The sequence below is a fragment of the Rousettus aegyptiacus genome, unplaced genomic scaffold (assembly GCF_014176215.1).
Source record: "Rousettus aegyptiacus isolate mRouAeg1 unplaced genomic scaffold, mRouAeg1.p scaffold_m13_p_5, whole genome shotgun sequence".
Classification (NCBI taxonomy): Eukaryota; Metazoa; Chordata; class Mammalia; order Chiroptera; family Pteropodidae; genus Rousettus; species Rousettus aegyptiacus.
In genome coordinates, this window is record NW_023416308.1 from 89,493,923 (window position 1) to 89,521,520 (window position 27,598).

The 27,598-nt window shown below is 34.1% G+C and overlaps 1 protein-coding gene and 2 pseudogenes across 2 annotated transcripts in view; all 3 read right to left on the reverse strand.

Moving 5' to 3' along the window:
- Positions 1 to 576: 576 nt before the first annotated feature.
- The window catches only part of UEVLD (UEV and lactate/malate dehyrogenase domains), a 40,602-nt gene continuing 13,580 nt past the window's right edge, over positions 577 to 27,598 (reverse strand). The window contains exons 4-12 of one of the 2 annotated variants that reach the window (XM_016134332.2): positions 26,810 to 26,973; positions 23,365 to 23,500; positions 22,525 to 22,643; positions 19,456 to 19,558; positions 11,828 to 11,998; positions 10,677 to 10,850; positions 5,179 to 5,242; positions 3,561 to 3,684; positions 577 to 2,744 (exon numbers count right to left, since the gene is read on the reverse strand). In XM_016134332.2, the coding sequence (XP_015989818.2) occupies positions 2,577 to 2,744; positions 3,561 to 3,684; positions 5,179 to 5,242; positions 10,677 to 10,850; positions 11,828 to 11,998; positions 19,456 to 19,558; positions 22,525 to 22,643; positions 23,365 to 23,500; positions 26,810 to 26,973 (1,223 nt within the window). In that variant the 3' untranslated portion in view covers positions 577 to 2,576. The remainder of the gene's footprint in view (positions 2,745 to 3,560; positions 3,685 to 5,178; positions 5,243 to 10,676; positions 10,851 to 11,827; positions 11,999 to 19,455; positions 19,559 to 22,524; positions 22,644 to 23,364; positions 23,501 to 26,809; positions 26,974 to 27,598) is intronic. The other variant, XM_016134331.2, reaches the window with a different exon arrangement.
- LOC118603578 lies at positions 5,524 to 5,642 on the reverse strand (annotated as a pseudogene).
- On the reverse strand, positions 15,931 to 16,049 carry LOC118603350 (annotated as a pseudogene).

Below are 27,598 nucleotides of genomic sequence, written 5' to 3' on the forward strand. Positions count from 1 at the left end.
GTTTAAAAAGTTTTTTTGTTAAAATAATTTTTTAAAGTTTGAAAACAACAAAATCTGTCTCTTCGCTTTGTACTTAGGCCGCTTAAAATAACTAAATATCCTGGGGACCATATGAATTATATGAAATAAACTTTCTCCTCAAATTGAATAAATCTACCATTCAATAAATTAGTCATTTCCTGATGATTTTAAAGTCAAAGTTTATTTTATTAATTATTTAATATTTAAGGAATACTACAATGTAAGTTGGAAAATAAAATATTTTTCTCTGCTAAAATATCAAAGAAACATTTTAACATAAGCCCCATCAAAAATCATGAGACCTTGCATGATTTTGGAAAAATGAAAGAGTTAATAGCATCATGAATGTCAAATGATCACCAAATCATAGTGAGGTGGTGGTGGTACTGTTTCTTGACTTATATATGGAACTTGCAACATGGTTGATAATATTCAACACTCAAGGAACTATCTTATAGAATTCTATATTGTGGGCTTCTGTAAGGCAGGGCTGTTACTCGTTTTTACTCAGATTCTAATGCAGTACTTGCAATAACAGTAGTTGCCCAGTAGGTATTTGTTGTATTGACGTTTATTTTATAATTAATATAGTGAATACTTGGCAACTCATCTATTATACAGTATCTTGTAGTTAGGTTATTGTTTAAGAGCACCTTAGATATTAGTAGAAATTATCTAATTTCTGATTAGGTATCTAATACTAATATTAATTAGTTAATATTAGTTAGTTTAAAAAACAGTTTGACTTTCCTATCTCATACAAAAGGACAATGTGGATACATTGTTAGAGTAACACCAAAATAATCTACCTATCTAGTGACACTACACGGAACTAATGCTTCTCTCCTCTCTTCAAATATCCAAGGTCTTTATAGTAGGTAATTCTGGTAGGAATCTTTCCAAGCATGTTGAATACTTTTCTACTTTCTTACTAAACATAGAACACTGAATATAATTTCACCTTTTCTTAAAGATTTAAGTTCATCATTATAAACATCCATTATTACACTAAATCAGCATTAGTTTGGCTGTTTACTAAAGTTGGCTATGCTTTCAAAATATGATTGTACCTTTATTTGTGAGATTTGATTACTATGTCTCCCATACTAGATTATAAAGACCATGAAGGCTTGTACCTAGTCCAGATTTGCTCACCACGGTATCTGCAGTACCTAACATATGCAGCATTGGGTGTCTTTTAGGCTCCCAGTCAATACTACCTGAATGACTAAATAAATAAACACCTACCTCGGTGCAACAGCCCCTCTGCTATTTGCTGAAAGTAAATCCAGGAAGGCAGGGAATCAATCTTTCTAAAAACTCTTTGGGGTGGGAAAAAAAACGTCAGCTTCCACTTGAGAATGGAAGAGCACAGAACCCCTGCTTTAGAGTCTTGTGGTAACCATTTTGGCTATTAGGCCTTTTCCTCCTTCTAGTGTTAGAAAAAGTAGAGTTTGTATAGATAAGTGCCCCTTAGCCATGAAATCTTGGGGACTAAAACTCAATTTCCCTTCTGTAAAATGATGATAATAGTCCCTACCTCAATGGGTTACTGTGAGGATTCAATAAAATAATAAAGTGCTCTTCAGACTGCCTGAAATATAAGAAATGTTGTCGTTATTTGTTACTATTAGTTGCACGCCATCTTAATAATATGCTGTCTTTCACATATGAAGATGTTGACCCATCACCAAAGCATATATACACAATCATTTCTTCAGTTAAAGAATTTGCTCAGAACAGTCAGGCTGTCCAGCCTCTCCCCTTTAAAACCAAAGGCTTTTATGAAAGCCTCATATATTAGCTTTAAAGTAAACTGCCTGGCTTTAATTCATAATCAATTTTCACTGAAAATACATATTTCTCTATGGTTCTAATATTACAGTGAGTTTATGAGATATCAGAGATCAGAGATCTGATATAGCCCAGGAAGAGGTATAGAAAATTTCAAAAAGGACAGTCCAACTGGAAGTTAAACTACACTTTTAAAAAATTTCACTTTCCTTTTTACTATTTTTAAAAGCACATGTAAAATCTTTTCCATTTTTGGTAGCTAATTAATTGAAGAGGGAAAACAAAATGCTTTATTACTATTACTACCAACAGTATTTTAAAGAGGGAACATTAATACCCCAAACTGCGGGTCCTTTGAATGAATACCTAGCATAGATTTCATAAATCCAAACTGGGCCTTCAGCTTATCATGTTTACTATAAGTCAGAAACTAATTTTCTTTTAAAAATATTACTTTCAAAATATTCCCAAAGTGCTGAATGTACTTTAGTTAAGGATACATAATTTTATATGATGCATATTGCAGATGTTTATCTCTGCTGTATGTTTAAAGAACAGTACACATATCTCAAGAACGACAAAGACATTTAGATTTTTTTCCTCCTTATCTAATTCTTTAAGAATTCAAATTACAAAACTAAGAAACCATCTACCTTAACCAAGCAGTTTGTAAGGATAAGTAATAAGATTGAGAAGTTCTCAACCCTATATATGTTGGCAAAATTAAATGACCTTTCCTTTCAGGTAACTGAACTTTAGAATCAAAGTTTTAACTGTTGTTGGAGATCATAGATCGATGATGCGCTGCTTTGGAGTTTCTCAGTCACTCTATCTTCTTTCACTGTGCTTTTGATGACTTCAGATACCCCACTGGTTCCCAGGATGCAAGGCAAACTTAAAAACACTTCACTTTTTATATCATAATATCCCTGAAATGAATAAAATTTGGATTATAATAGAGCTGAACCACTGGAAAAAAAAAAGTATCTTATAATACTTTCTTGCTTTTCTAGCCCTAGTACAAAGTGATACAAGTTGAACTTTTAAGAAAATTTTGTTCATGTATTTTGTAAGTTACTGTTTCAGAAAATTTTCTTGAGATGGGAGGAACTTGGTCAAAAGATACCCCCTTTATGGGAAGGTAAGCTAGCACCCTGTAATATGGGTAGCAGCTTGAGGGTGAAGAAAAATGACTGTCAGCGTAGATTCCCAGGGTAGGGGCACAAAATGGACTCTGGGTGCAGTCGAATACAGTAACCTGTTTTAAGTTTTCCTTTCCATGTTTTATTTCTCCTGGTATTCCTAAGTTTTCAGGGAAATTTGGTTAAGCATTTGTGCCTTGTCTTAGCTGTGCTTTAAAGAGTTTATGTTTGGGATAAAGTGGCAAAGGACAACCTGAACTGGAAAAGCAGACTGATGACCAACTAAGGCCAGTTGGCACGCCAGTCTGGGGTGACCTGGCTGGCTGAGGTGATAAATGACAACCAGAAGTTTATGGAATATATAAATGCTTCCTGGGAGTTGCCCAAAATTACATGGAGGTGAGGGGGTCACCTGAGAGAAGTCCAGACGTCCCATAACCAAGCAGGATAGAACTTAGACCAAACTGTCTCCTCCCCCGTGTTACTGTAAAAGCTAGTGATATTGAATACACCTGGGTTATAGTGTGAAGAGCACTTTTTCTGGCTTAATATTTATAAGATAAAAGTTTAAAAACACAATGAGAGAATGAGAACAGCAATTACCTTTGCTAAAATTGATACGGAATGCACTTTCTTTTTATTGTTTACAAGGCTGTCAACCAGGTCAGCTACTGATAGTCCGACAGACCAGGATCTTTGACCTTTTACCCTTAATAGTTCCATGGCTCTAGGTTGCAAACAAAACAAAATAAACAACAACAAAACACCCTCAGAAGATGCACAAAATATGCATTTAGTTTTACCTCTGTTTAAGGTATTAATTACATATTTTTATGACACACAAGATTTATACAGCAATTGTTAGGGAAGCCTGCAGATTAATAAGTAAGCTTTTCTTGGAATGTCAGATAGGCAGTTCACATACACAATATAAATGGCCACAAAAAGATGGCCACCATTAATCTTTAACCTAAATATGAGTTAAAAAAATAAATACACCAGTTTGCCTTATCAAAATTGGCAAATATTAAAAAGATTTATAACTACTTTGGGAAAAGCTACAGAGAAACAGGCATTCCTGTAACTGCTGTTGAGAGTGTAAAGTGATGTGATCTTTTAAGAGATTTGGCAACATCTGATTAAGAAATTCCTCTTCTAGGAATTTGTCCTACAGCAATATGCTCAAGTGTGCAAAGATATACATATAAGTATGTTTGCCTTGCTTGAGAGATTTATATGTACAATATGGAAAAATGTCCAAGATTATTAAGAAAACAATGCAAGCTGCAAGATAAATAGATTTTATAAATCTATTATAAAAATAATTTAAAAAGTGATGTTTGCAGAAGGATTGAACACATTTTGGACATAATGGACATTAAACTGTTAACAGTGGTTATTTCTGGAGAATAGAATTACCCTAGCTTTTCAATATCTACTGTATAGATATCTGCAGTATTTTAAGTTTAATAATAGCATATATTTTTTGTAACTAATAAAAAATGATATAAACAAACATTTTAAAAGCTATAAATATAGGATTATTTATAGAATCAGGTTAGAATAGATTATACGACATACTACTCTTCTCAATAAGAGAATATCATTTCCAGTTGTTATATTCTAAAAACCATAAGCTGTGGGTTTAAAAAGCTAAAAATCTCTACCATCAGACTGTAGGAAGGCATGTTATTATGTGATGGTGAAACAAGGAATGGCATACAAATAGAGTCCAACCTATAGGGTCCAGATCCCTGGAAGGCCTCTGAATAAACACAAAGTATACCAGGATCTGTGCATCATACTTTGCTTTTGCCTGAACTTATAATATGGCTTATCCATTTACATTAGACTAATTTCCAAACATATTTACGTGTAATTAATAAATACACATTAATTTTATTCTACATTTAAAAAAATTCTCAATATCCTCAGATGTTTAGATATAGGAGCAGTAAATCACTATCTACAAATCAGAAACCTCTTCTACCTTTTAAGTGTCAACTGTGTATCTGAAATAAAATTTGAAAAGCACTCTCAGATCTACTTTCAGATAAGAAATCAAAGAACAGAAAACATTGCTCCCTTGTACTTTTGGATTTGTCCATACTAGTTTTGCCTGCAGAAGCCTGATAAATACATGCTGTGTAAATAGCTGTTAGGTTAGCTATGAAGGACATGATTTTCAGTTACATAAATGCGAATTTACACTCAGTATTACCTGTTGGACAGGTGCACCTGAGAGTTATGGCTCATTACTTCTTCTTGGCCACCCCATTTGGTCACTGAAAAGTAAATGAGAAATTAATTCTATTTTGCCAATAACTTTCTTACGATTAAGATGTGATAAATGATTGTTTGCAGTCAAGGGTACCTGTACTAAACATTAAATAAACATTTTCCCTACAACTAGCAATAGTGACATTTTTCCACTGATGACACGAAACGTGCTATACCAATTGCCTGGGGCAAGAAAAACAGTGAGCTGCAAGTCCCAAAGTCTATTTGCAGTCTCCTTACTTGTTCTCTCTCATCAACAAGTTTTTTGTTTGTTTGTTTTAATTTATGCCTACAGCATCTGGTCTTCCTAGGTGGTCTCCCATCCATGTACTAACCAGGCCCGACCTTCCTTAGCTTCTGAAATCAGATGGGATCGGGCTTGTTCAGGGTGGCATGGCCGTAGACCATGGACCATAGCTCCACTGGAGTGTGAACCCAGGACCTTCTGCGTGTAAAGCAGACATGCTAACCACTACACTATGGAACCATGTCCAACAACAGTTCTACCAGGGCCATTTTACTGTGCAAATAGAAAGCTTTCTTTCCGTAGCAAGCTGTGAATAACAGGCTCTCAAGTGCTGCAAATACACGGCATCCGTTCTGTTGGGAACCACACAGACTAATTTCTTTAACCAGGTGATGAATAATTTGGTCACCTATTCTGGGATAGATTTCCACAGCCGTTAGAGAGGCAGGGTTTTATTTTCTAAGAGCATCTTTGGAATAACCCATTTCCTCTCACTACACCATTTATAAAAACAATTCAAAATTCAAAACTATGCACGTGGACTGGATATTTATACCATGCCTTAATACTGAATTGAAAGTGATTTTGAAACCTAATAGTCATCTGTCTCTCATCTGTGTTAAGACATTCTTTGATACAAATCTTTATTTGGATAAGCAAAACAAAAATACATTCAAGTATATGACTCTCTTATGCCTAACATACTGCATTCAAAATTAGGCCATTTAGTGATGTGTCAGCAACAAAGGACACCATCTGTATCCAGATGCTTCCCTTCTTCACACTGATAATAAGCTTCCAGAGGGCAGGGACCATGTGTCCTATGTCTTCTCACACATACTTTACCATGGTAAAGAATTCACAGGAGATAATTCAGAATTGAACTCACACACAATCCATAATTATACCTCATAACAGAAGAATGCATACTTGTAACAAGTTGAAAAACAGTTTTTATGTTAAGTAAAATAACAGCAAATTCAAAAATTATATGGAAAATTTAAATACATGTGGACAGATAAAGGGATTTAAAAAAATGTTTAACTTGGCTAGGATTATACATTAATTATCTTCTAAAACAATTTTGGTATTTTATTAGTATATTCACAATAAATAGAATATTGCAGGGAAATGTCTTCTAAATGAAATAAGGAATTTACAGACCTTGAAAGATGAATAAAATGGGCAAAGTGTTATAAAAAAAGAAAGGACACCCAAAAAATCTGGAAATTAACTGTGAGTATTACTGCCATTATGTATTATATGCATGATCACATTCTTTATCTTTCTTTTCTGAATACTGATTTATAAGAAACATGAGAAAAGAATGGAGAAAGGGAGAACACTTCACTATGTTCGAATTTGCTTGTGACATAGTTATTAGAATGTTCAATTAAGATTAGATAGACTTAATTATTTCATTTTTTTGTTCATTTACTGCCCAGCCCTTCAAACTTCCTAATTATATATCCATCCTAGTTTATGGAGCCCTTTCAAATACTATTTCTAATATCTTAATCTTTCTGGTTTCATTCAAGAACAATAATCCTCTGGCCCCCAAATTTTAATGAAAAATGACCATGAGATAAGCTCTTTTCCATTACATATAACAACTACCCCTTCGGTGAGACTGATGGCCAAAGCAGATGAGTTAACACTCTGATCTGAGGTCTAGCCCTTGAATTTCTAAAATATCATTTGAAGGAGTTATCTGCAGTTTACATATAATTTCAATATCGCAGCTGAAAACACAGCTCCAAAGCACATGTGTTGCTGAATATCTAATTTGGTGGGGCATAAACGAATGACATTTGGTCACAAGATGGTGTCAGGATCATTCACTCATTTCAAAACACATTGCAAGCTCAAGGAGCTTGCGGTCTGGTGGGGTGAACAGACAGTAAAAATGCAATTATAATACAGTGTGATAATGTTTATAATAAAGGCATTAACTTACTTAACCTGGAGAATTAGGGAAGGCTTCCTGGGACAGGTAGCACTCAAGCCCGGTCTTGAAGAGTAAGCAGGAGTTAGCCAAGTGAATGAATGTTCAGGGCAAGGAAGCATCAGGTGCAAAGGTAAGGAGGCATGAGAGTGCATGAACCATTCAGGAAACTGCAAGTTGGCCATCTGACTAGCACAGAATGCCTGGCAGAATGTCAGAGATGAAGGTGGGTAGGGAAGTAGGAAACAGATTCTAAAGGGTCTTGTATGTCATGTGAGTCCTCCCCCAGGCTGTAGCCATCATTTGTCTCTGAAATACTTGAAGAGAATAATTTTACTTACACACCTGCTATTCTTATAACTGTTTCCAAATCTTAATGTTGCTTTACTTCAAAGCATAATTTTACATGTCCTTTTGCCAACTTTCTATTCGTCACCATTTGCTGATTACTGTAATAACAACTACGACTTACTGAGTTTACTCTGTGCCTGACACTGTACTAAATGCTTTAGATAAACTATCTAATTAAGTCATAGCAAGAAAAAACACATCTTTGGAGTTTATTAGGGTTCAAATCTCAGTTTTGTCCTTACTAGATGTATAATCTCAGACAAATTAGTTAACCTCACTGTGTCTTAAGCTTCTTCATCTATTAATTTGGAAAACCACTACCTTTTCTCAGGGTGTTTATAAATTTTAAATGAGATATGCAAAGCATTTAATATGCACACATAGTAGCTGTTCAATATAAAATAATTATAATTGCTATTCCTGTGGAGGTGTCACTTATACAAAAATATAATCTGTTGGTATCTACTCATGAAACCAGCAGAGGGAGCCTCTAATATAGTTCTGGCTTCAGGGCCAAGGTAAGTAAGTATTCCTATCCATGGATATAACTGTCTCTGAAACAAAGGAGAAGGCAGGCTAAAAGTGATCTGATAGTGGTATCCAGATGAGAGACAAGGAGATGGGTTAGGGAGTACATAGGTAGCTTCAGTGGTATCATTAATGTTCTTAACTGAATGTGGATTCGCAAATGCTTATTCTATTATTATGTTTTAAAACATACATATACACTATATGTATTCTTTATGTGTGTCAAAGATTACATAACATTATACTTAAGTGCTCCAAATCCATATCCTTCTATGTCTAGTTCCCAATTGAGAGCTCGAGACAGAATTTCCATATCCCTTCCTGTGCTATTACCCTTCTTCCCTTGGTCCTCTCTCATAACAAATCAATACTGTCTTTTATTATAGTCATTTCCTGTATTGGACTCTTAAATTTCCTAAAGACAGGGTCAGGTTCTTGTATATCTATTAGCTCTTGTAGCAGTCAGCATAGTGCCTTAGATTTATTTATTGTTATATCATCTTTATTTTCTCTTTATAATTTGTGATATTAATGCAACCATATTGTGAAATATCCTTAATCAAAAATTGTAACTTATTAGGGAGATCAGTTAAATAAATTTTAGTATATTCGGTAGTTAAAAAGAATGAATGAGATCTATATGTTATTATACAATAACTTCTGAGTCATATCAATAAGTAAAAGGGCAATATGGAGAATGATGTATGATTTCATACATGTGCTTGTCTATGCACAGAACATTTCTGGAAGGTTACACAAGAAAGTGGTAACTGTGATTACTCCTAGAGAGGTACTGGGTGTCTGGCATAGAAGGGAGACTTATTTTTCACTGCATATCTTTTTGTACTATTAATTTTTTTTTGCAATGTGAATATATCAGTTTTTCAACTAAAAGAACAGCTTAATAATTTATACTTTAGATAAGGAGAAAGTGCACACACAATTAAATTGGATCAGAATAAACAGCAGTTTAGAAAAGAATAAATGTCATGAGACATATATGGTTAATTATCACTTAGCTAGCAACAGCTTTTAGCTCAAGGGAATGAAGAAATCACCATGTAGTGATATGATCAGAAGAACTTCATAATGTAAATAATGGGGGCTGGACCAAGACCTTGAAGGATGAAATTTGAATACGCTGAGAGAGGGAGAAGGGATTATAAGGAAGGTAAATGCAAAGGTCTCTGTGGCTGAAATGAAGCAGAGCTATAGGGGTGGGGCTGGAAGGCACAAGACCTGGGTTTTAGTCCTTCTTTGACCTGGAAAGTATAGGCTCTTGGGCAGGTCACTCTTACCATCCCTGCATTGATTTCTGGCTCCCTAAAATGAAACATAATCAATGATCCCTTGGGTCCCTCCATAACTATAATTGGGATGGAAGATTAGGGCTACACTTCATGACTCCTTGAATGCCAAGCAAAAGAATTTAATGGTTTGGTCAGAGGAAGCCAGTGAAAGTTTTTGGTCAGAGGAAACAAGTGAAGGTTTTTGGAAAGAGGAATATAATTTATGAAGACTGAATTAATATATGAAAGGATATTGTAAACACTATGTAACTTTTGGCTAATACCATTATTAATTAGGTATCGTTTACAGGGTAGACTAGAGGTAGAAAGAGCAAATTAATTGGGAGATTTGCACTAATCAGATAAGCAAAAGATCAACACAGACCAGAACTCAATAGAGTAGTAAGTCAAATTCAGGGTCTTGGGTTTGTTCGAAACCCTAGACATTTGTTACTCTAATACATCTGCTCCAAGTTCTTGTTTGTTACCTTATTCTAGGGTCCTACTGATTAGTGTTTAGTGTCAGGGTCATTGTGAGCCTGAAAAGTATTTCTACTTGAATCACACTGTCAGGTTTTGCAAAAGTTTATTCTATAGCCTGGCTCTTTCTAGCATTAAATTTTCTAGGTAGCCAGTATAGATTTATACAGTTTTAAAATGCTCTGTATTTTATTAAAATATTTTTTCAAAAATTATACAAATACTACGTATCTATAATGACAAAATTAGAAAACACAGAAAAGTACAAATTTTTAAAAGTTATTTCTAACCCAGATGTAACAACTGTTAATATTTGGCATCGAAGCATATAGGAAACTGCAAATTCTAAGAAAATAGTTTTGAAAACATACAAAAACTGACTATAGAGTCTTGCCTAATCGTAAACTTACAGAAAAGTAAATATAATTAGAATAACATGTTTGAGGAGTCTATTCACAAGGCATGTTACACCGAAGGCACTCAAATGTGGAACAAAAACCAACTAAGCTTCACAATTCTTGAGTCCCCAGATATATGTGAATATCATGGCCACCGGTGATTTAGGTTATCAATGTAACTACTAAAAATTTATTTCTTACCTTTGTCTTCTCCCTGCTCGCCAATAACCCATACTTCTTTTCCTGAAGTCTCTGCCTTCAAAACATTTGTAATAATGTACTGTAATCTCTGTGAATCCAGATTGCATCCAATTCCAATCACTCGATTTGCAGGAAATGCACTCAGTTTCCATGTTACGTAGGTCATGATTTCCACTAAAAATTGCATACAAGGTGCAAGTGTAAAGGTTAAAAAATATATACTTCTACTCATAAATAAATATTTATAATTTTAATATGTATATTAGAACTTGTATATACTGTTTTTAGGTCCTAAGTGCAATATGAGGCATAATATATTTTTAATGTATATTAAAAACCATGATTTAAGATAATTCTGTTGTTAAGTATAAATTGTTAAGAGCGGAAAACAGATAATTTCCTAGAATAGTTAAGCAAGAACTAACCTGGGCACAGAAGACAATTTTTTCCACTGAACAAGTTCTGTTTTTATAATCTATTTTAGACTGAATTTGTATCTTTAAATTAAAATAATGATTCATTTGGATCACTATGCAGTACAGCATTATGAACAAAAAACACAACTGTTTTTTTCTTACATGCCAAAATGGTGTCAGGAATCAAAGAGACCAGTGTCCCTCAACCAATTTCTATAGGAGAACAAGTTGAAATGCATACTATACTCCTATATTGGGAACATCTAAAAAATCTGTTCACCAATTTGAGACCAATACCATACTCAACTCTTTGAAAACATTTTTTTTTTTTTAAGTAAAACAGTTTCAAAACAATTTAAAATACAAAATGTTAAAACTGCTACCCTGGCATGCCCATTAACATTTTATGACACTTCAGAATTAACAAAAGCTCTTTCACATAAGCCAGTGCACTTTTCTCTTGGGTGTTTAACCATTTTCTCACTGAGGAAAGCATGGCTAACGACCTGGAATATAATAATAGTATTATTACATTAAAAAATTGTAATTTGCAACCTTCTAGTAAATGCCAGTCATAAGAAGTAACTGGTTGACAGGATATGGAAAAACTGTACCATTTATTATAAGAGGAATTTAACTGTTCTCTATAAATCCCTTTATAATCTAGTTTTATCAGTAATGGCAATTCTACCAATACACCAGACCATCAAATTCATTTAAAATAAAACCTTTTACCTGGTTGAGATGCAACAAGCAGGACACTGTGTTGACTATAATGTCCCAGAGCTGGGACAAAGGCTCTGAACATATCCACATTTCTCTGTACCACATCAAGGTAGGACTGAGAAGTACCCAAAGAGTTAACTGTGAAGATGACCACCTTGGAATGAGCAGAGGCAGACAAATCTAATGAATAAAAAGAAACAGTCTGAGCCCAAGATATAGGTTTTAATCAAGTTCGTGTTCATGATAATAAGGTTTCTTTTCTACAAATAGAGAGCTTTTAGGCACACTTGCCCCACCTAGATCAATCCTATCCCCATAGAAGTATACAAAGTGCTGAAGTTTGCCACCAGAGGATTAAGAGCAAGAATATATAACAAGGGGGTGGGAGGGAAGAGAGCAATAAAGATAAACCAAATGAATGAGAGAATCCAGAACCCACAAACAAGGAACTGCATTTTTATATAAATCACAATTTTCTTAGGGGAAATAAATAATATACTACAGGCAAAAATGTACCTATAATCAATTATATCACTGATTTTTAAACTTTGACCTTAGGAGTCCTAGAGTTTCTTCAACATGACTCAGAGGCCATCTGGGTTACCGGGAATAAGTGGAAAGAAGGTTGGCAGGCATGGCTCCAGGCTGTTTACTTTGACTTTTCCAAGCAGAGTAGTTTTGCTTGTATATGTTTTGTTTATTAAGGATTTTATTCCAAAGAGGAAAAAAAATAGCTTGAAAATCTTTAAATCAAGATAAAATGCCTTGGCTGATTTTTTACTGTTTGTTTTTTTTGTTGTTGTTGTTGTTTTTTGTTTTTTGTTTTTCTTATAACGAAGCACAGTGTCCATGGTTTTAGGTTCTTCTTTCAATGGGACTTACACATAAGTAACTGTTAATAATTTAGGAAAAGCTGTTCTCTGAGTGTTCACTGCTCTAATCCTCAAACACACATATACCATTTTACAACTACTTTACTCTGTTACATAGTATGTTGTACAGTAAGTACATGCTAAAATAGTGGCCAGACCTTATAGGTATCGAAAACAACAAACCAATTAGAATGGCATCAGTACAGTCAATCTTTGTAAATGAATATTAGCATTCCAGGGAAACCATGAGTAGATGCTAGGGTTGACAGTCTTAATCTTTTAAGACCATCTTTTAAAACAAGTTTCAGAAGGAAACACTTGTGCAATGTGTCCACTGAGAAGTGAATTATTCTATTAAATTTTAGTTCATAATCTATGTAATTAAAATGGTAGATCGAAAAACTGACTTCTGGATTTTAATTGTGGTTTTTCATGAGTCCTCTTAAGTAATTCCTGTGTTCTAGTATTCTGAGTAGATATCTGGTAATGAGACAAAACCTAAAGAATTGGAAGACATCAGAACCGCAAGGGATGTAGTTAACACTTCCCTATTACTTCTACTTGCCAAGTACTATTCTAAGAGCTTTCCATATATTTACTTATTTACTCTAATCCACCACACACTATGGGATTATCATCATTCCCATTTCACGGATGGGGAATCTGAGGCACGGTGAAGTTAAATAACTTGCTCAATGACATAGAACTAGGAAGTAGCAGAGCCAGAATTTCAAGCCCAGGCAGTCTGGCTTCAGTGTTGTTAAGCACTGTGCTATATTTGGAAAATTAGTTCTATACCCTCATAAAGATGGTAAAATTGATACCTGGAAAGATTAGGCTTGTCCATATTATTAAATATCAGTGAATGGTTCAACTTATGACCCTACAAATTGGCCCTGACCTATCTTGCCGGGATAATTTCTTTTCTTTTCTTTTCCCCCTTTAGCTTCCTCTACTTTAAACAACAGAAGTGCCCTCACCCTCAAGGTTGACTTATGAGTAAACAGAGTAGTAACTGCCTAATATGGTTTCAAAAGTGCAAGAGGGGCTTCCTACTCCATGAGATTTCCTACCAAGCTCCCAAGTTCTCTAATTTCTCCACAGGCCTGGAATAGACGCCAGGCATCTGTAATTTTAAAAAGCACCTCAGGTGATTCTGACACAAGTGATTGATGCATAAATCATGTTTTAGGAACCACTGGCTACTAAGCAAATTTTGCTTTGCTCTATATGTCGATAACAATTTATTTTTAATTTACAACAATTGAATATCTTTTTCTTCATGCGCACACATGTATATATACCTGTACACATAAACATTTATGCTTGTATATACACAGACTATTTCTGGAGTAAATCACAAGAAACTGGTAACAAACACATGTTTGAAACCCCAGCTCAGCCACTTAATAGCTGTGTGACCTAATAAACAATCTCCCCGAGCCATCTATAAAATAAGAGAAGTAAAGACTGTGAATATATGTGAAATATCTATCATATATTACTGATTAACTAAAATAATGGCAGCTATTATTATTATGAAGGAATAAGAGACAAACATAATAATGTCTTCAGCAAGGAAATGATGTGATACAAACAGTATCGGAGGAGAATTATCCCATTAGCTTTGTCTAATATAGGAATAAAGTAATCAAAAGGAAATAGGAACCCTCATATACTTTTGATGACAGTATAAATTGGTACAATTTAATAATGTAAATTTTAGAAACACATACCTTTTGACCCAGTAATTCTATTTAGTCTCACTAGAGAAGTACAAAGATTTTCGCATTACAATGTTCTCTGCAGCATTATTTGTAATCACAAAAATACAAAATGACCAAAATGTCCACCAATAGGGGGCAGACATCCATATGATAGAGTATTATGAAGCTGTTCAAAGAAATAGACTATTATTAGATCTATATATGCTATTAATAATGATTTTCAAAAAGATACTATAATTGATCAATAACTTAAACACAGAATGGACATGACCCAGCAATTTTACTTCTGGGTATATAACTAAAAGAACTGAAAACAGGTATTCAAACAACTTGTGCATGAATGTTCACAGTATCACTATTCACAATAGCAAAAAAGATGCAAACCAAATATCTATCAAATGATAAATAGATGAATAAGATGTGGTATGTCTGTACCACAGAATATTATTCAGCCATAAAAAAGGCTGATGTACTTATACATGCTACAATATGAATGAACCTTGACAACAGTATGTTAAGAGAAAGAAGTCAGACACAAATCGCCACATATTGTATGATTCCTTTCACATAAAATATCCAGAAGAGGCAAATCCATAGAGCAGATTAGTGGTTGCCAGGGCCTGGGGAGAGGCAAAAATGGAGATTCAGCTTAATATGTACAAGATTTTCTTTTGGGTTGATTAAAGTATTCTGGAACTAGGCAGTGGTGACAGTTCTACAACATTGTCTTTGTGCTAAATGTCACTAATGGTGACTTGAGATGAGCCTCAAAAGACTGAAAAGAGTCGGATAAGTTTATGGCAGGCAGGAACGACCCAGGGGCCTCAAAAAATAGGATGTAGGCCTTGTTTTTCTCAACTTCTAGACATCCTGCCTTGAGGACCCCAGGAATGCATGCACGTGCACGTGCACGTGCTCTCTCTCATGTACACTCTCTCTTAATCTCTCTCTCTCTCTCTCTCTCTCGTTAGTCTCTTTAAAAAGATGTGCCCTCAGTGTCTTCATTCACCGTGAGCCTCAAATAAGGCCATCCTGGGCAGCAGTCAGACTCAGTGATCTCTAAGGGTAGCCTGCATGTTTCTGCTTTTCCAGAGTGAAAACAAAGGACAAAAAAGAAAGAAAAAGCCACACCTCTTGGCATGGACTTTAATGGAAACAGAGAACTTTCAAATTTCATGGGAATAAGAGATATAAACAGAATTTTGCCTTGGTGCCATTTATCTACACAGCGGGAGAGTGTCATTGAAAGTGACCAACTATGCCCTGAAACCTTCTGGATAACAAGAAGAGAAGGGAAAGGGCGGCAGGAGATCTGCGACGTGGAGGACTCGTGGGGGAATAGCTCCATGTTGGCATGATTTTTCAGTTACTAATGATTACTGGAATGACGAATCCCGCCCTTTCTCTCTTTTTCTTAATGTTTTATTTATTTATTTATTTTTAGGTGAGGCAACCCTTGGTTGACCTCACAGATCTGCAAGGACCTTGTCAGCTTACAATCCCTTATTTTTTATGCCTACAGTGCCTGGTCTTCCTAGGTGGTCTCCCATCCGAGTACTATCCAGGTCCAACCCTGCTTAGCTTCCGAGATCAGAGAGGATCGGGCTTGTTCAGGGTGGCACGGCTACAGACATGTGAAAGATTTCTCAAGATGGAATGCTTCAAAGACCTTGGCATCTCTTCTCTTGGAATTCACAAGCAAGTTTTATTGTTGCTAAATTTCTGATATGGAGCTTCAAAGCTACTGAAATCACTTATTTATCCAAATGGACTACTTTCAGTATGTATTAGTCTTCAGTGTGTATCTTTTTTTATAAAATGCATTCCAGAGCAAAAAAAAAAAGTCACCAAGGGTAAATTTTATATGAATTAAAAAAAATTTTTCAAGGGAGAAAAATATTTAGTGCAAAAAACAAGTACAGAATCAGTTTCCCCAGACTGACTCTTGAAACTATTTTTAAACAATTGATTAGCATTATCCCAGACTTAGTCTATGCATACAGAAGCTTAACTGTTTGTGTATGTATGTATCATGCAAGCTCATATGTACATATGTATATCTCTCCCCCAAATGTTTTAGTATCTATCAAAAAAATACCCAAATAGAACAAAGTACAACCTGATCAGTTAAGTACAGTAATCAATGCCTGTCATGATGGGGCCTTACTAAAATTTCCAAATGAGTTTGATTTCCCAAAATTATGAATGCACTTCTCTATATCCTAGAGTATATTTATGAGGTGTTAGTTAACATTATATTTAAAATTACTTCATGTAACAGTAATTAAATTAAGTGTTATCAGGAATGCACAGCCAAAATTAACAAGGGGAACATGAAACTTGCCCCAAGATAGCGTGCACTCATTCAATATTCCCTCTGAGATGACAAGCACCATCCCCTATATATCTACTCCAAGGATTCTATTCTTTCGATTATCTGAAATAATAGTTATTGACGGTTAATGAGACACTAGGAAGAAATGATTTCTGCAGGTCCTAAATGGCCTCACAGCCTCTAAGGCCCGTGTACTAAACAGTCCCGAAAAGTGATCTGGAAGAGTTAAGAGGTCCCTTAAGAACTTCAGTGCCTGGAAATGACATGCACAAGAGAATATCCAACTCCCCCAGGGATCCTCTATACAAAGCCTACAAAAGGATCATTAAAGCGACTGTACTCTTTCCAGAGTCAGAAAATGAACTCTTTGTATCCTACAGAGATCCAGAGGCTTGCTAGAACTATTATACCCAATTTTTATGACCTGGAGGTATAATTTCAATTTTTCTGACCCACTGTTACTCTTAATATTTTTAGGCTTGTGAAACCATTATGTCTCAACATTTTATTTGGAAAAGATGGACTACAGGGGACCTGAGTAAAAAAAAGGAAAGCCAAACAACTACAACACATTACAACCTCATTTTTGCTATAACCTGGTTTTGGAAGGTTAAACACTTTGTAGTGTTTAGAGTAAACACTTTCTAGTTTAATGTTCTTCAATATTTTTTGATCGTGCACCCCTGGTAATAAAATACTTTTAAGTCCACATCCCCAAATACAGTATTTATTTACCCAATACTTACCTACATTATAAAATATATGCAAAATTTTTTAATTAAAAGGGTGAGATAAAAATTTCTTTTTTAATATTTAGAATTTTATTTATTAATGATACAAAAACCCTTTTTGTTCTTATTAAAACTTATTTTAACGATCTATTTTTTCCCAGATAGGAGAAAGCTAAAGAAGTTCACCACTACCAAACTAGTATTACAAGAAATATTAAAGGGACTTCTTTAAGAAGAAAAAAAAACAAATAAAATGGCAATAACTCTATATCTATCAATAAATTACTTTAAGTGTAAATGGATTATGTTCTCCAATCAAAAGATGTAGGGTAGCTGAATGGATAAGAAAACAATGTTGCTTACATATGTTGCTTACTCACTTCAGATTGAAAGACACACGGACTGAGAGTAAAGGGATGGAAAAGATATTTCATGAAAATGGAAACAAACAAACAAAAAGCTGGGTAGCAGTACAAGAGACAAAGAAGGACCCAGTAATTCTACTTCTAGGTATTTATCTGAGGAAACCCAAAACACTGATTCAAAAAGACATATGCATCCATATGTTCATTGCAGCATTATTTACAATAGCCAAGACATGGAAACAATCGAAGTGTCCACCGACAGATGAATGGATAAAGAAATGGTACATATATAAAATGGAATGTTACTCAGCCATTAAAAAAAAAATGCAATCTTGCCATCTGCAATAGCATAGATGAACCTAGAGGGTATTATGCTAAGTAAAATAAGTCAGGCAAAGAAAGAGAAATACCATATGATTCCACTTATATGTGGAATCTAAAAAAACAAAATAAATGAACAAACAAAACAGAAACAGACTCATAGATACAGAGAACATTTCAATGGCTGCCAGATGGGAGGGCGAGGGGGGATGGGTGGAAAAGTGGAAGGGATTATAAAGTACGAATTGGTAGTTACAAAATAGTCACGGGATGTATAGTATAGGGAATATAGTCAATAATACTGTAATAACTATGTATGGTGTCATATGGGTAGATTTATTGGAGTGATCATATCATAAGTTATATAAATGTCTAATTACTATGTTGTATACCTGAAACTAATATTGTATGTCAACTGTAATTGAAAAATATTTTAAATTATTTTTTAAATGCCCCATAAAACCCCAATATATTTTTAGTGAAAGCGATGTGAATTGAATTTTTTTTAAAAAAATTGGTTTAGCACTTTGCTATATACCAACAGGTAGGCATTTTTCCCACTTTACAGATGATAAAAGTGAACTTAAAGAGATTACAGAATCTGACAAATGTCAGAGCTATAATGTGGCAGAGCTAGGATGCAAACCCCCAACTGTCTAACTCTAAAACCAGTGTTCGTAATCAATATATTATGAAAAAAGAAGCAATCAGAGAAGACAAATATATACTAAAGTATCAGCCAGAGACAGAGAATAAATCCTTCTGACTAATCTGTATATTATTTGCTTATTTGACTCTTATTAATATAATCAATTGCAGTCTCTGTATGCCTCTGAGTTAGTCACTTAACTTATTTGAATCTTAGGGAATATAGACTAAATGATTTTTAAGGTGCTTTAGCATTACAATTTTAAGACTCTAGGCAGAGAATAGAGGACTTTTAGGGCATGAAACAATTCTTTGTGATATGATAACGGTGGATGCATGTCATTATAGGTTTGTCCACTCTCATAGAATGTAACACCAAGAGTGAATCCTAATGTAATCTATGGACTCTGGATGTGCCCAGGTAGGTTCATCAATTGCACCACTCAGGTAGGGGATGTTGACAATGGGGGAGTCTATGCATGTGTGGGAGCAGAGGGTATATGGGAAATCTCTGTACCTTCTGCTCAATATTGCTCCAAACCTAAAACTGCTCTAAAAAATAAATTCTATTCAAAAAATTCTAGGACTTCAATATAAGAACAAACAAGGCATACATCTTTTAAACAGAATAACCAGACCTTTGCTGATCTCCACATTAGGCAGGTTGAAGATATCAAGATCCATCATCCCTTCTTTAGTCCCTTCAGAGAGGTCCAAGAGGACAAGTCTGTCTGCAATGCCCTGTATAGTATAAGAAAAAGAACAGCATTACCCTGGACATGGCTGGTTACTCAATTTAAATTCATTCAGAGTGAGGGCTAACGGAGAATACACAGGTCTCCTGTGCTGTCTTATGAAACAAAAGTAACATAAGAGCAATAAAAGGTACATGCAAGCAAGACATTATTATGAATTTGAATAATGTGATCCTTTAGGCTTGCCTGGAAACTGGGATCTAACAGGGCTATCACCAGAAGTGTAGACAGCATGTTTCTTTTGATGCGATGAGTAATAAAGATGACTTCGTAAACTCAGTATGTTTGCTATTGTCCCTGAGTTTATGTTTTCATTTTGATGTCATAATTTACATTTTGAAAGAATTTAGAGTGATTTTTGGGGTCTATTTTAGCATCTCATTTCTAGCATGAAAGTCAACCTAATGCTTAGTTTCTCTTTTAAAAAAAGAAGGATAATAGCCATACAGCTAAAATAAAATCCTGTTATCATGTGGTACTCTCCCCAAAGAGCACATGGGAAAATATGGCTCCCTGGGTGCCATGGTGCTCTGACTGTGAATGACAGCATGGAAACACCTAAAAGTCACTTTACCTTTGTGAAAGTTATTTTTCCGAAGTAATAAGGAATCTGAGGATGCCTCCTATATTAGAGTACAGGGGCAAGAGTACCCAGAGATATTCTATACTATAAGGCAGAAAGTGTAGAAGTTAAAAAAAGTTTAAAAAACAACCTAGCTATACTACTTATTAGGGAGAATACTTATTATATGACTTGTTAGCTCTGTAATATTGGGCAAGTCAATAAACTTGGCCTTACTTTATGGGTTGTGAGGCTTAATTATGTGACACAGGGCTGGCAGAGAGCAGTTCTAAATTGTACCTATTAATTTTATTATTGTTAACTATACTTGTAAGAGAAATGCAAAGAAAACTATTAATTACCATTTTTCATTTATTGGACATGCAAAGGTCCAAATGTTTAACAACAGCAAAAAAACAGGTGTTTTCATACACTGTGGGTATGAAAATAAACTGGTAACATGGGGGATAATTTGGCAGTTTCTATCAAAATTTTAAAACAAGGTAATTCCTTTAACCCACAAATCTCATTTATAGAAATTATTCTACAAGTTTATTAGTATATGTGTTTAATGATACAATATGTATAAAGATCATCAAAAGACTAGAAACAACCTAATGTCCATCAATAACAACAAGATCAATAATGAGGCAGTATAACATAGTGATTTGGAGCAGAGCTTCTTGGGCTCTAAGATCTGTGCAGTAGGTAGATTACCAGGGACTTTATTAAAATGCAGATTTGTTTCCACAGGTCTGGAGTGGGGCTTGAGATTACACAATAAAATCTCAACAATGTCAGTGCTGCTGGTCTGAAAGCCACACATTTAATAGTAAACATCTAGAATACAAGTCCTATAAATAGATTGCCTAGCTTCAAATTGTGGCTCCATTTACTGGTAGTGTGACTTTGGGCAAGGTGGGTAACTTCCCTATGCCCTGGTTTCTTCATTTGTAAAATGGCAGTCTTGATGGACTCTAAGCCACAGGTTTGCTGTGAAAATGAGTCAAGTGTTTAGATGAGTGCCTGGCACCTAGTCAGTATTCAGTAAACATTACTGCTGGTACCACCACTACTACAAACTACTGTCACTATTATGACTACTACTGTACTATTTGAATATTGTTGCACTATTTGAATATTGTACTTTGTATGAAATACTAATGTTTTAAAAGAAAAATGGAAAAAATTTCCATCTGGACAGTCACAAATACTGTCAGTGAGACTCTTCTAACAGTTAAAGAAACATGACTTCTTAATAAGAGGCTTTCTTGTACTTAACCAAAAGAAAAAAGAAAATGGGTAAAACTCAGTACTGTTAGAGATGTCAAAAATCAGGTTGATGTGCACTGTTTTTATTAGTGGCATAGATTAGTTCTGTCTTTTGGAAGAGTCATCTAGCAATATGTAGTAAGTGCCATAAAAACCATCCATGCCCTCTGACTCACTAGTACTATTTCTGAGACTATGTATACCTAAAAGAAAATTCAGACGAGAAAATAAGCAACTTGTAAAGCAATGTTTACGGAAGCACTCTATTTAGTAACAAAAGAACTGAAAACAATTCAAATTCCAATTAAGAGGGAACAGTATATTCAGATGGAGGGTAGAGTAAATGAAACTATAGTACATCAAAAGTTAATATATATTGATCTGAGCAGCCAGTTTTTAAAATTTTCTAGCTCCCTGGATATGGTTTAATTATCTGCTGAAGTAGACTTTACCTCTAAGACATATACTAGTCTTAACCAAATGCCAACTATCAAATAAACATATAGAGGGACAGCTATTCTATTCTGGACTACATCCCTCAAAAGACATCAACATGCTGTTACTGTGGTACTGGGCCCCAGAGGGTCTCCTGAACCACTCTGGAAGGAGACTTCGACACCTTTCTGAAAATAATTTATACAGAAAAGATCTAGTAAAAAGGACTGATGAAATGTAAACAGATCTCAAACTAGTGTAAAATAGCAACACATGAGCTATGATCTGAAAAGTAATTAACAAAAGGCAATCTTTAAAAGAATGCTAATTTTAGAAAGCTAAAATTATTAAATAAGAGTTTAATTAAAGTAGCATGACTCAGTAAATAAAAGAATTAGTGACTAAGTCAAATGAATGTCACGTTGAGACTTTCCTTGGATTAGGATGATGTGCCCATTGTTCAAATCACTCTTCCAAAACCTTTCCTGACTGGCTACTAAGTAAGAGGCAACAACACTGATGACCGCTTTCAACTATATTTTTTGTCAATTAACTATAGTTTAAGGCAAGATGAGTTTTTCTCCATAGGACAATATTAAATCATTACTTCTCATGGGTTAAATATAAACTACCTAAAAATGTAGCAATATAATAGGTGTATTTATATCACTATGCTTACATACCTTTGCCGAAATTGCTAATGTGCAGGCAACTCCCAGTTCTCCACCTCCAACAACAGTAATTTTATTAACTGTTTTATTCTCATGATTTGCCCAGTTCTTTGAATTTATGTCTGAGACACCTAGAAAGAAAAATGAATGATCATGAGAATTTTAAAATATCAAAATCTTTTTAGCATCTTTTAAAAAAATATATACCAAGCTTCAATGACTTGGACAGAAAAAAATGGTGCTGGTCCATAATAGGCACTCAAAAACACTTGTTGAACAAATGAAATGCAAGAAAGACAGGAATCCCATATTAAACAGTCTGCTAAATTGAGGCTACTCTTTTAAAAAGAAGATCTTTTAAGCATTTAAAAAATATAAGACTAAAAAAAATATAGGATTTCCCTAATTCTGAAAAACATTTGGATCCTTATTGCTCTGGTCTAAAATGCAAAAAAATATTTACCACCTTACTAAATTTTGCAAGCATGGATATTTTGCTTTATAGTCAATATGAAACACTAAGAATCAAAGATTTTCTGGTCTAATATATTGAAATGAAGTAAAAAAACCACAAACATATAATGAAAAAGGTTTGGGACTATTAATATATATCAAGTGGCTTTGAAAACACAAATTATTTTATCTGTCAGTATAAGAGTAATCTTTTACATTTTAAGAAACCATATTTGTTGGAACGGTATGGTAGGTAATATTTGATAGATGTACTGGAATTTCTGATTCAACATGGATATGTGTGTGTATGCATGTATTTATTTATAAAAATCAAGTAGCAGAGAGTAAAGACTATTAGCCAGAAATTGCACATACATACTGATTAAGAAAAATACACACCTTCAGTGATTTTTGCAATATAGGCTAGCAAGTCCACCTGCCGTGCCTCATCAGATGATGATAGAGAATATAGAGGAAGTTCCTCTTGAAACTTGGCAGTCATTTCTTTAATTAATCCAACGATGACAGATTTAGGCTACAGAATACATACAAAAGGAAGAGTTATGCAAAAATTTTGCTAACAAATACTATGTTGTTAAACTATACATTGTTACAGTTAGCCAAAACAAAGTATTACATTATGCTCTCATTTTTTGAAAAATACCATTGAAATTATGTGATACCTTCAACTGTTTTAATATTTTTAACTGAAAAAAAGAATAATTATTTTAACTGAAAAACAGAGAAATGCTAAATCTACAAAAAGTAAGCAAATAGCACAAATGTGCTTATTAGAAGAGTACCTATGTTTGGGCATAGTCTGTCTGTCTTTTTTTAACTTTTTATTTTGAAATAATTGCAGACTTATAGAAAAGTTGCAAAAATAGTACAAAGAATTTCCATATACTCTTAACTCAAATCACTAAAATGTTAACATTTTATCACATTTTCTTGCTTAGTCTTTTTCCCTCTATATATTTTTCTGAACCAATTGAGAGTAATTTGCAGTTATACCTCCTCAGCCCTAAAATACTGAAGAATAGAGTGAATAAATAAAACGGAGTCACTATAGTCAAGCTGCTGAATTACTAAAATCAAGTAGGTTGAGGAATGAGGAAACAATCCTTATTCTTGTTTTGACTAGCCTGAAAAAAACTTTCGAACTCCGGTGTCAATACCTAGATATACATATCTCTCTCTAGATAACTCTCTAGTTATCCCCCTGAAGGGCTAAAGAAAGAATGTCCATGTATCTAGACCATTTGACATCCACTATAAAGACTACCTGACAGTTCCAGACCCCGGTCATAGATTATCATCTCAGACCAATCCAGGGACTAAGAATGCAGGACTGATTCTTTTCAAGAACGGACTTTTTATTATAAGAATCTTAGCTTTTTTTTTCTTCTTTGGAACACTCTGGATGTTGCCTAATTGTGTTTCTAGTTTTTGCAACCCCGCTAACACCCTTCTTAATCATTTATTTCTGGCCAAAGTCTCCAGACTCTTTTTGAGTTCTTTCAGTAATACTATAGTGCATATTTCCTAAACGACAAAAATAAAACAATCTCCTATACAAATAAGAAAATTAATAATGATAAAATATTATCTAATCTGGTATGATTTCTTTTAATGTAACTAGTTACGCAATCTTAATGAAATTTACTTAACTTCTCTGAGCTTCAGGGTTATCAGCAATATAACGTGAATAATAAATCCCAAGTGACTATTATGAGAAACAAGTGACCTAATACATGTAAACTATATACTTTTAGTGTGAAATAGATGTTTATTGTTAGTAGTGGTATATTTAGTAGTTTGCTCATTTTAAAAAAGTGCTTACTTTCTCAGAGTCTGGCTTTCACTATAAATTAAGAAGATGAAGCCATTTTAAACACCGTTAAAGACCAAGCAGATTATATAATGTGTGAAGTTCTCCACTGTAAGAAAATTTGGGGAGGTGGTTAGTGTGGCAAATTGGAAAGAATGCTCATAGAGGCATTCAAATTCATATTAAGAACAAAACAAAGTAAAACAAAACCACTGCACTGTTCAAACAAAATTCTGTAGGCTGAATACAGTACACTGAATCTCTTGGGGGGAAAATGTCTACAATCTTTGGCCTAGACAACCTCTAGGTTCTTTCTAGCTCCAAAATTCTATATAATTTTACTATATAATTATAATTCAAACTGCATGTGGAACTTAAAGTTACTGTAACACTTTTAAATAGGACAATTTAAATAATGTAATATCTTTTTAGGACTAGTTTTAGCTCATAATAAAGAGGCTCAGTATAGTAAATGAAATCCATACAGTCTGAACTGAAATCAAGCACTACCTAGATTACTGGACTATCTCTGTATTTATTAAACAAACAAAAAGAAACTATGAAGAGGGGCCAAAGAAAACCAGAAAGAGTAAACAGTAAATATGAATTCTCGCAACAGGGCACAGATGTCAAAATACCGTTTGAGGATAGTTTAAAAAAAGAGAAAAGAAAGAAAAAAAGAAGAGTAAAATGGATGGAGATAAGCAGACAATTCGAAAAAGAAAAATACGCAATTGATAAATATATAAAAAAGACTCCAATTTCTCAACTAACCAAAGAACTAAACATTAAGACATTGTTTTTATCCTTCTGATGGACAAATTTTATCATGTCCCATTCATAACACTTCACTGACAATCTTATTTAAATTAGCAAGTAATACAAATAATGTACAAGTTAATAAAATAAAAAGTCAGCGTTTCCCAACCTAAACACTACTGACAGTCTGGTGTGAATCCTTTCTTTTACTATCTCTTTTTTTTTTTTAAGGTTTTATATATATGAAAAATATAGAAAACTATAAAAACAGAGTAAAATGTGTCCACGATTATACATCTTTTTATGGGGTGTATATAAAATAGGAACTGATAATCCTAACACCATCCTTTACTCCAACCTCACTTGACACTGTCCTCCTGTTCTACAACTTTTGGGGTGCATATATTATAAATTATCCTTTCATAAAAGTTCTAATTACTTACAAAAATGAGAGCATATTCTGAAACCTCTAAGCAACTGTAAAGAGATAAGCACAGGTTTGTTTTGTTTTAATGATAATACCTTCTTGTTAGAACAACGGTGCTGTAAACAGGTACTTACCTACACTGCTTTCTACTCACGGTAAGCATGCAACATTTTATCTACTTTCGGAGGCCAATTTGGCAATATATTAGAATAGCCTTCAAAACATTTATAACCTTTGATCCAATAATTCCATTCCTAGAGATTTATCAATGCTCAATATAATGGTAGATGAAAAATGCAGAATACAAAATTGCATGTGACGATTTGTAAAACAAGTAAAGTTATAAGTAAATTACATCACTGTGGGTGAATTCTTAAAACATAATGCTCAGTTAAAACATATAACAAAAGTTTACATATACTATGATTCGATTTACATAAAGGTCAAAAACAGGTAAAACTATACATACATACATATATTACATAAGAATTTTTAATAGGGAGAGACTAGGAAATAATGCCCAATATCTTGCTAGTAGCTTTTCATGTGCTTTCATCAAGCAGCAAACAACTATAAAAAGGTAGCAAACAACAGGTGGCTCCTAGGCCCAGAGAGAACAGCTTCAGTCAGGCTGCTGTCATAAGGGTTTTGGGACCTGGGAGACTCTTGGACTTCAATTTCAAATTGAGCTCCGAACTTTTAAAGACCACATGAAGAATACCATTGGAAAAAAATCAGTAACTTATTTGTTACTTTGATCCACTAGGATCGAAAATAAATATTCAGAAAAACAAGACCTTTTCAAAGAAAATCCAAATTGATCTTACATGAGTCCAGTTTTGGAGGTAGGGCAAGTATATTCTGCCTTGAGCATCCACATGTTTTCCAACTGAGATTCCCATATTTGCGGTTGGCTTTAAGAAGCAAATGGGGGGAGCAAAAGGGTGAGAATCCAAAATCCACAAACGAATTGGTATGTTGTATGTATTACCTATTTGAGACAAAACAAACACACTTCAAACAATTATAAAGAATACACATTTAATTATGGTATAGCTAGATGGCATTTTTAAGACATATAGTCAAGTTTATATATAAAGGATTTATGTAAATCAAGGCCTATTTTCCCTATTTCATCTACGTTCACACTGGAAATATGTTCCCATTAAAGCACCAGTATAACATTTGAGGAAATTTAATTAAGGCAATAGCCAGCTCATCCAATTCGACTTAATAAATATTTACAGGATCTTCTGTGTCAGGAGTCCGAGATACATCTTCACTGTACAACCTTCTTTGCAACCCAAGCAGAGCTACTGTACCTTTTTATTAAATTGTACTTTTATTAAATGGTAGTGGACGCTTCTATTTTTATACTTCTGCATTGAAATTATTTGCTTACAGGTCTGTTTTTCCTTTTACACTGTAAATGTCTTCCTAAGAGAGGATTACAGATTATTCATTTCTATATCCCCTGTACCAAGTATAATGCATAACATACTGGCTGCTCAGTAAAAGTTTCTCATATAAATAAGGACTGAGTAAATAAACAAATGAAAAAATCAATGAATGAGCAAAGATGAATCTGATACTGGCCCTCAAGTTGCTCACTAATT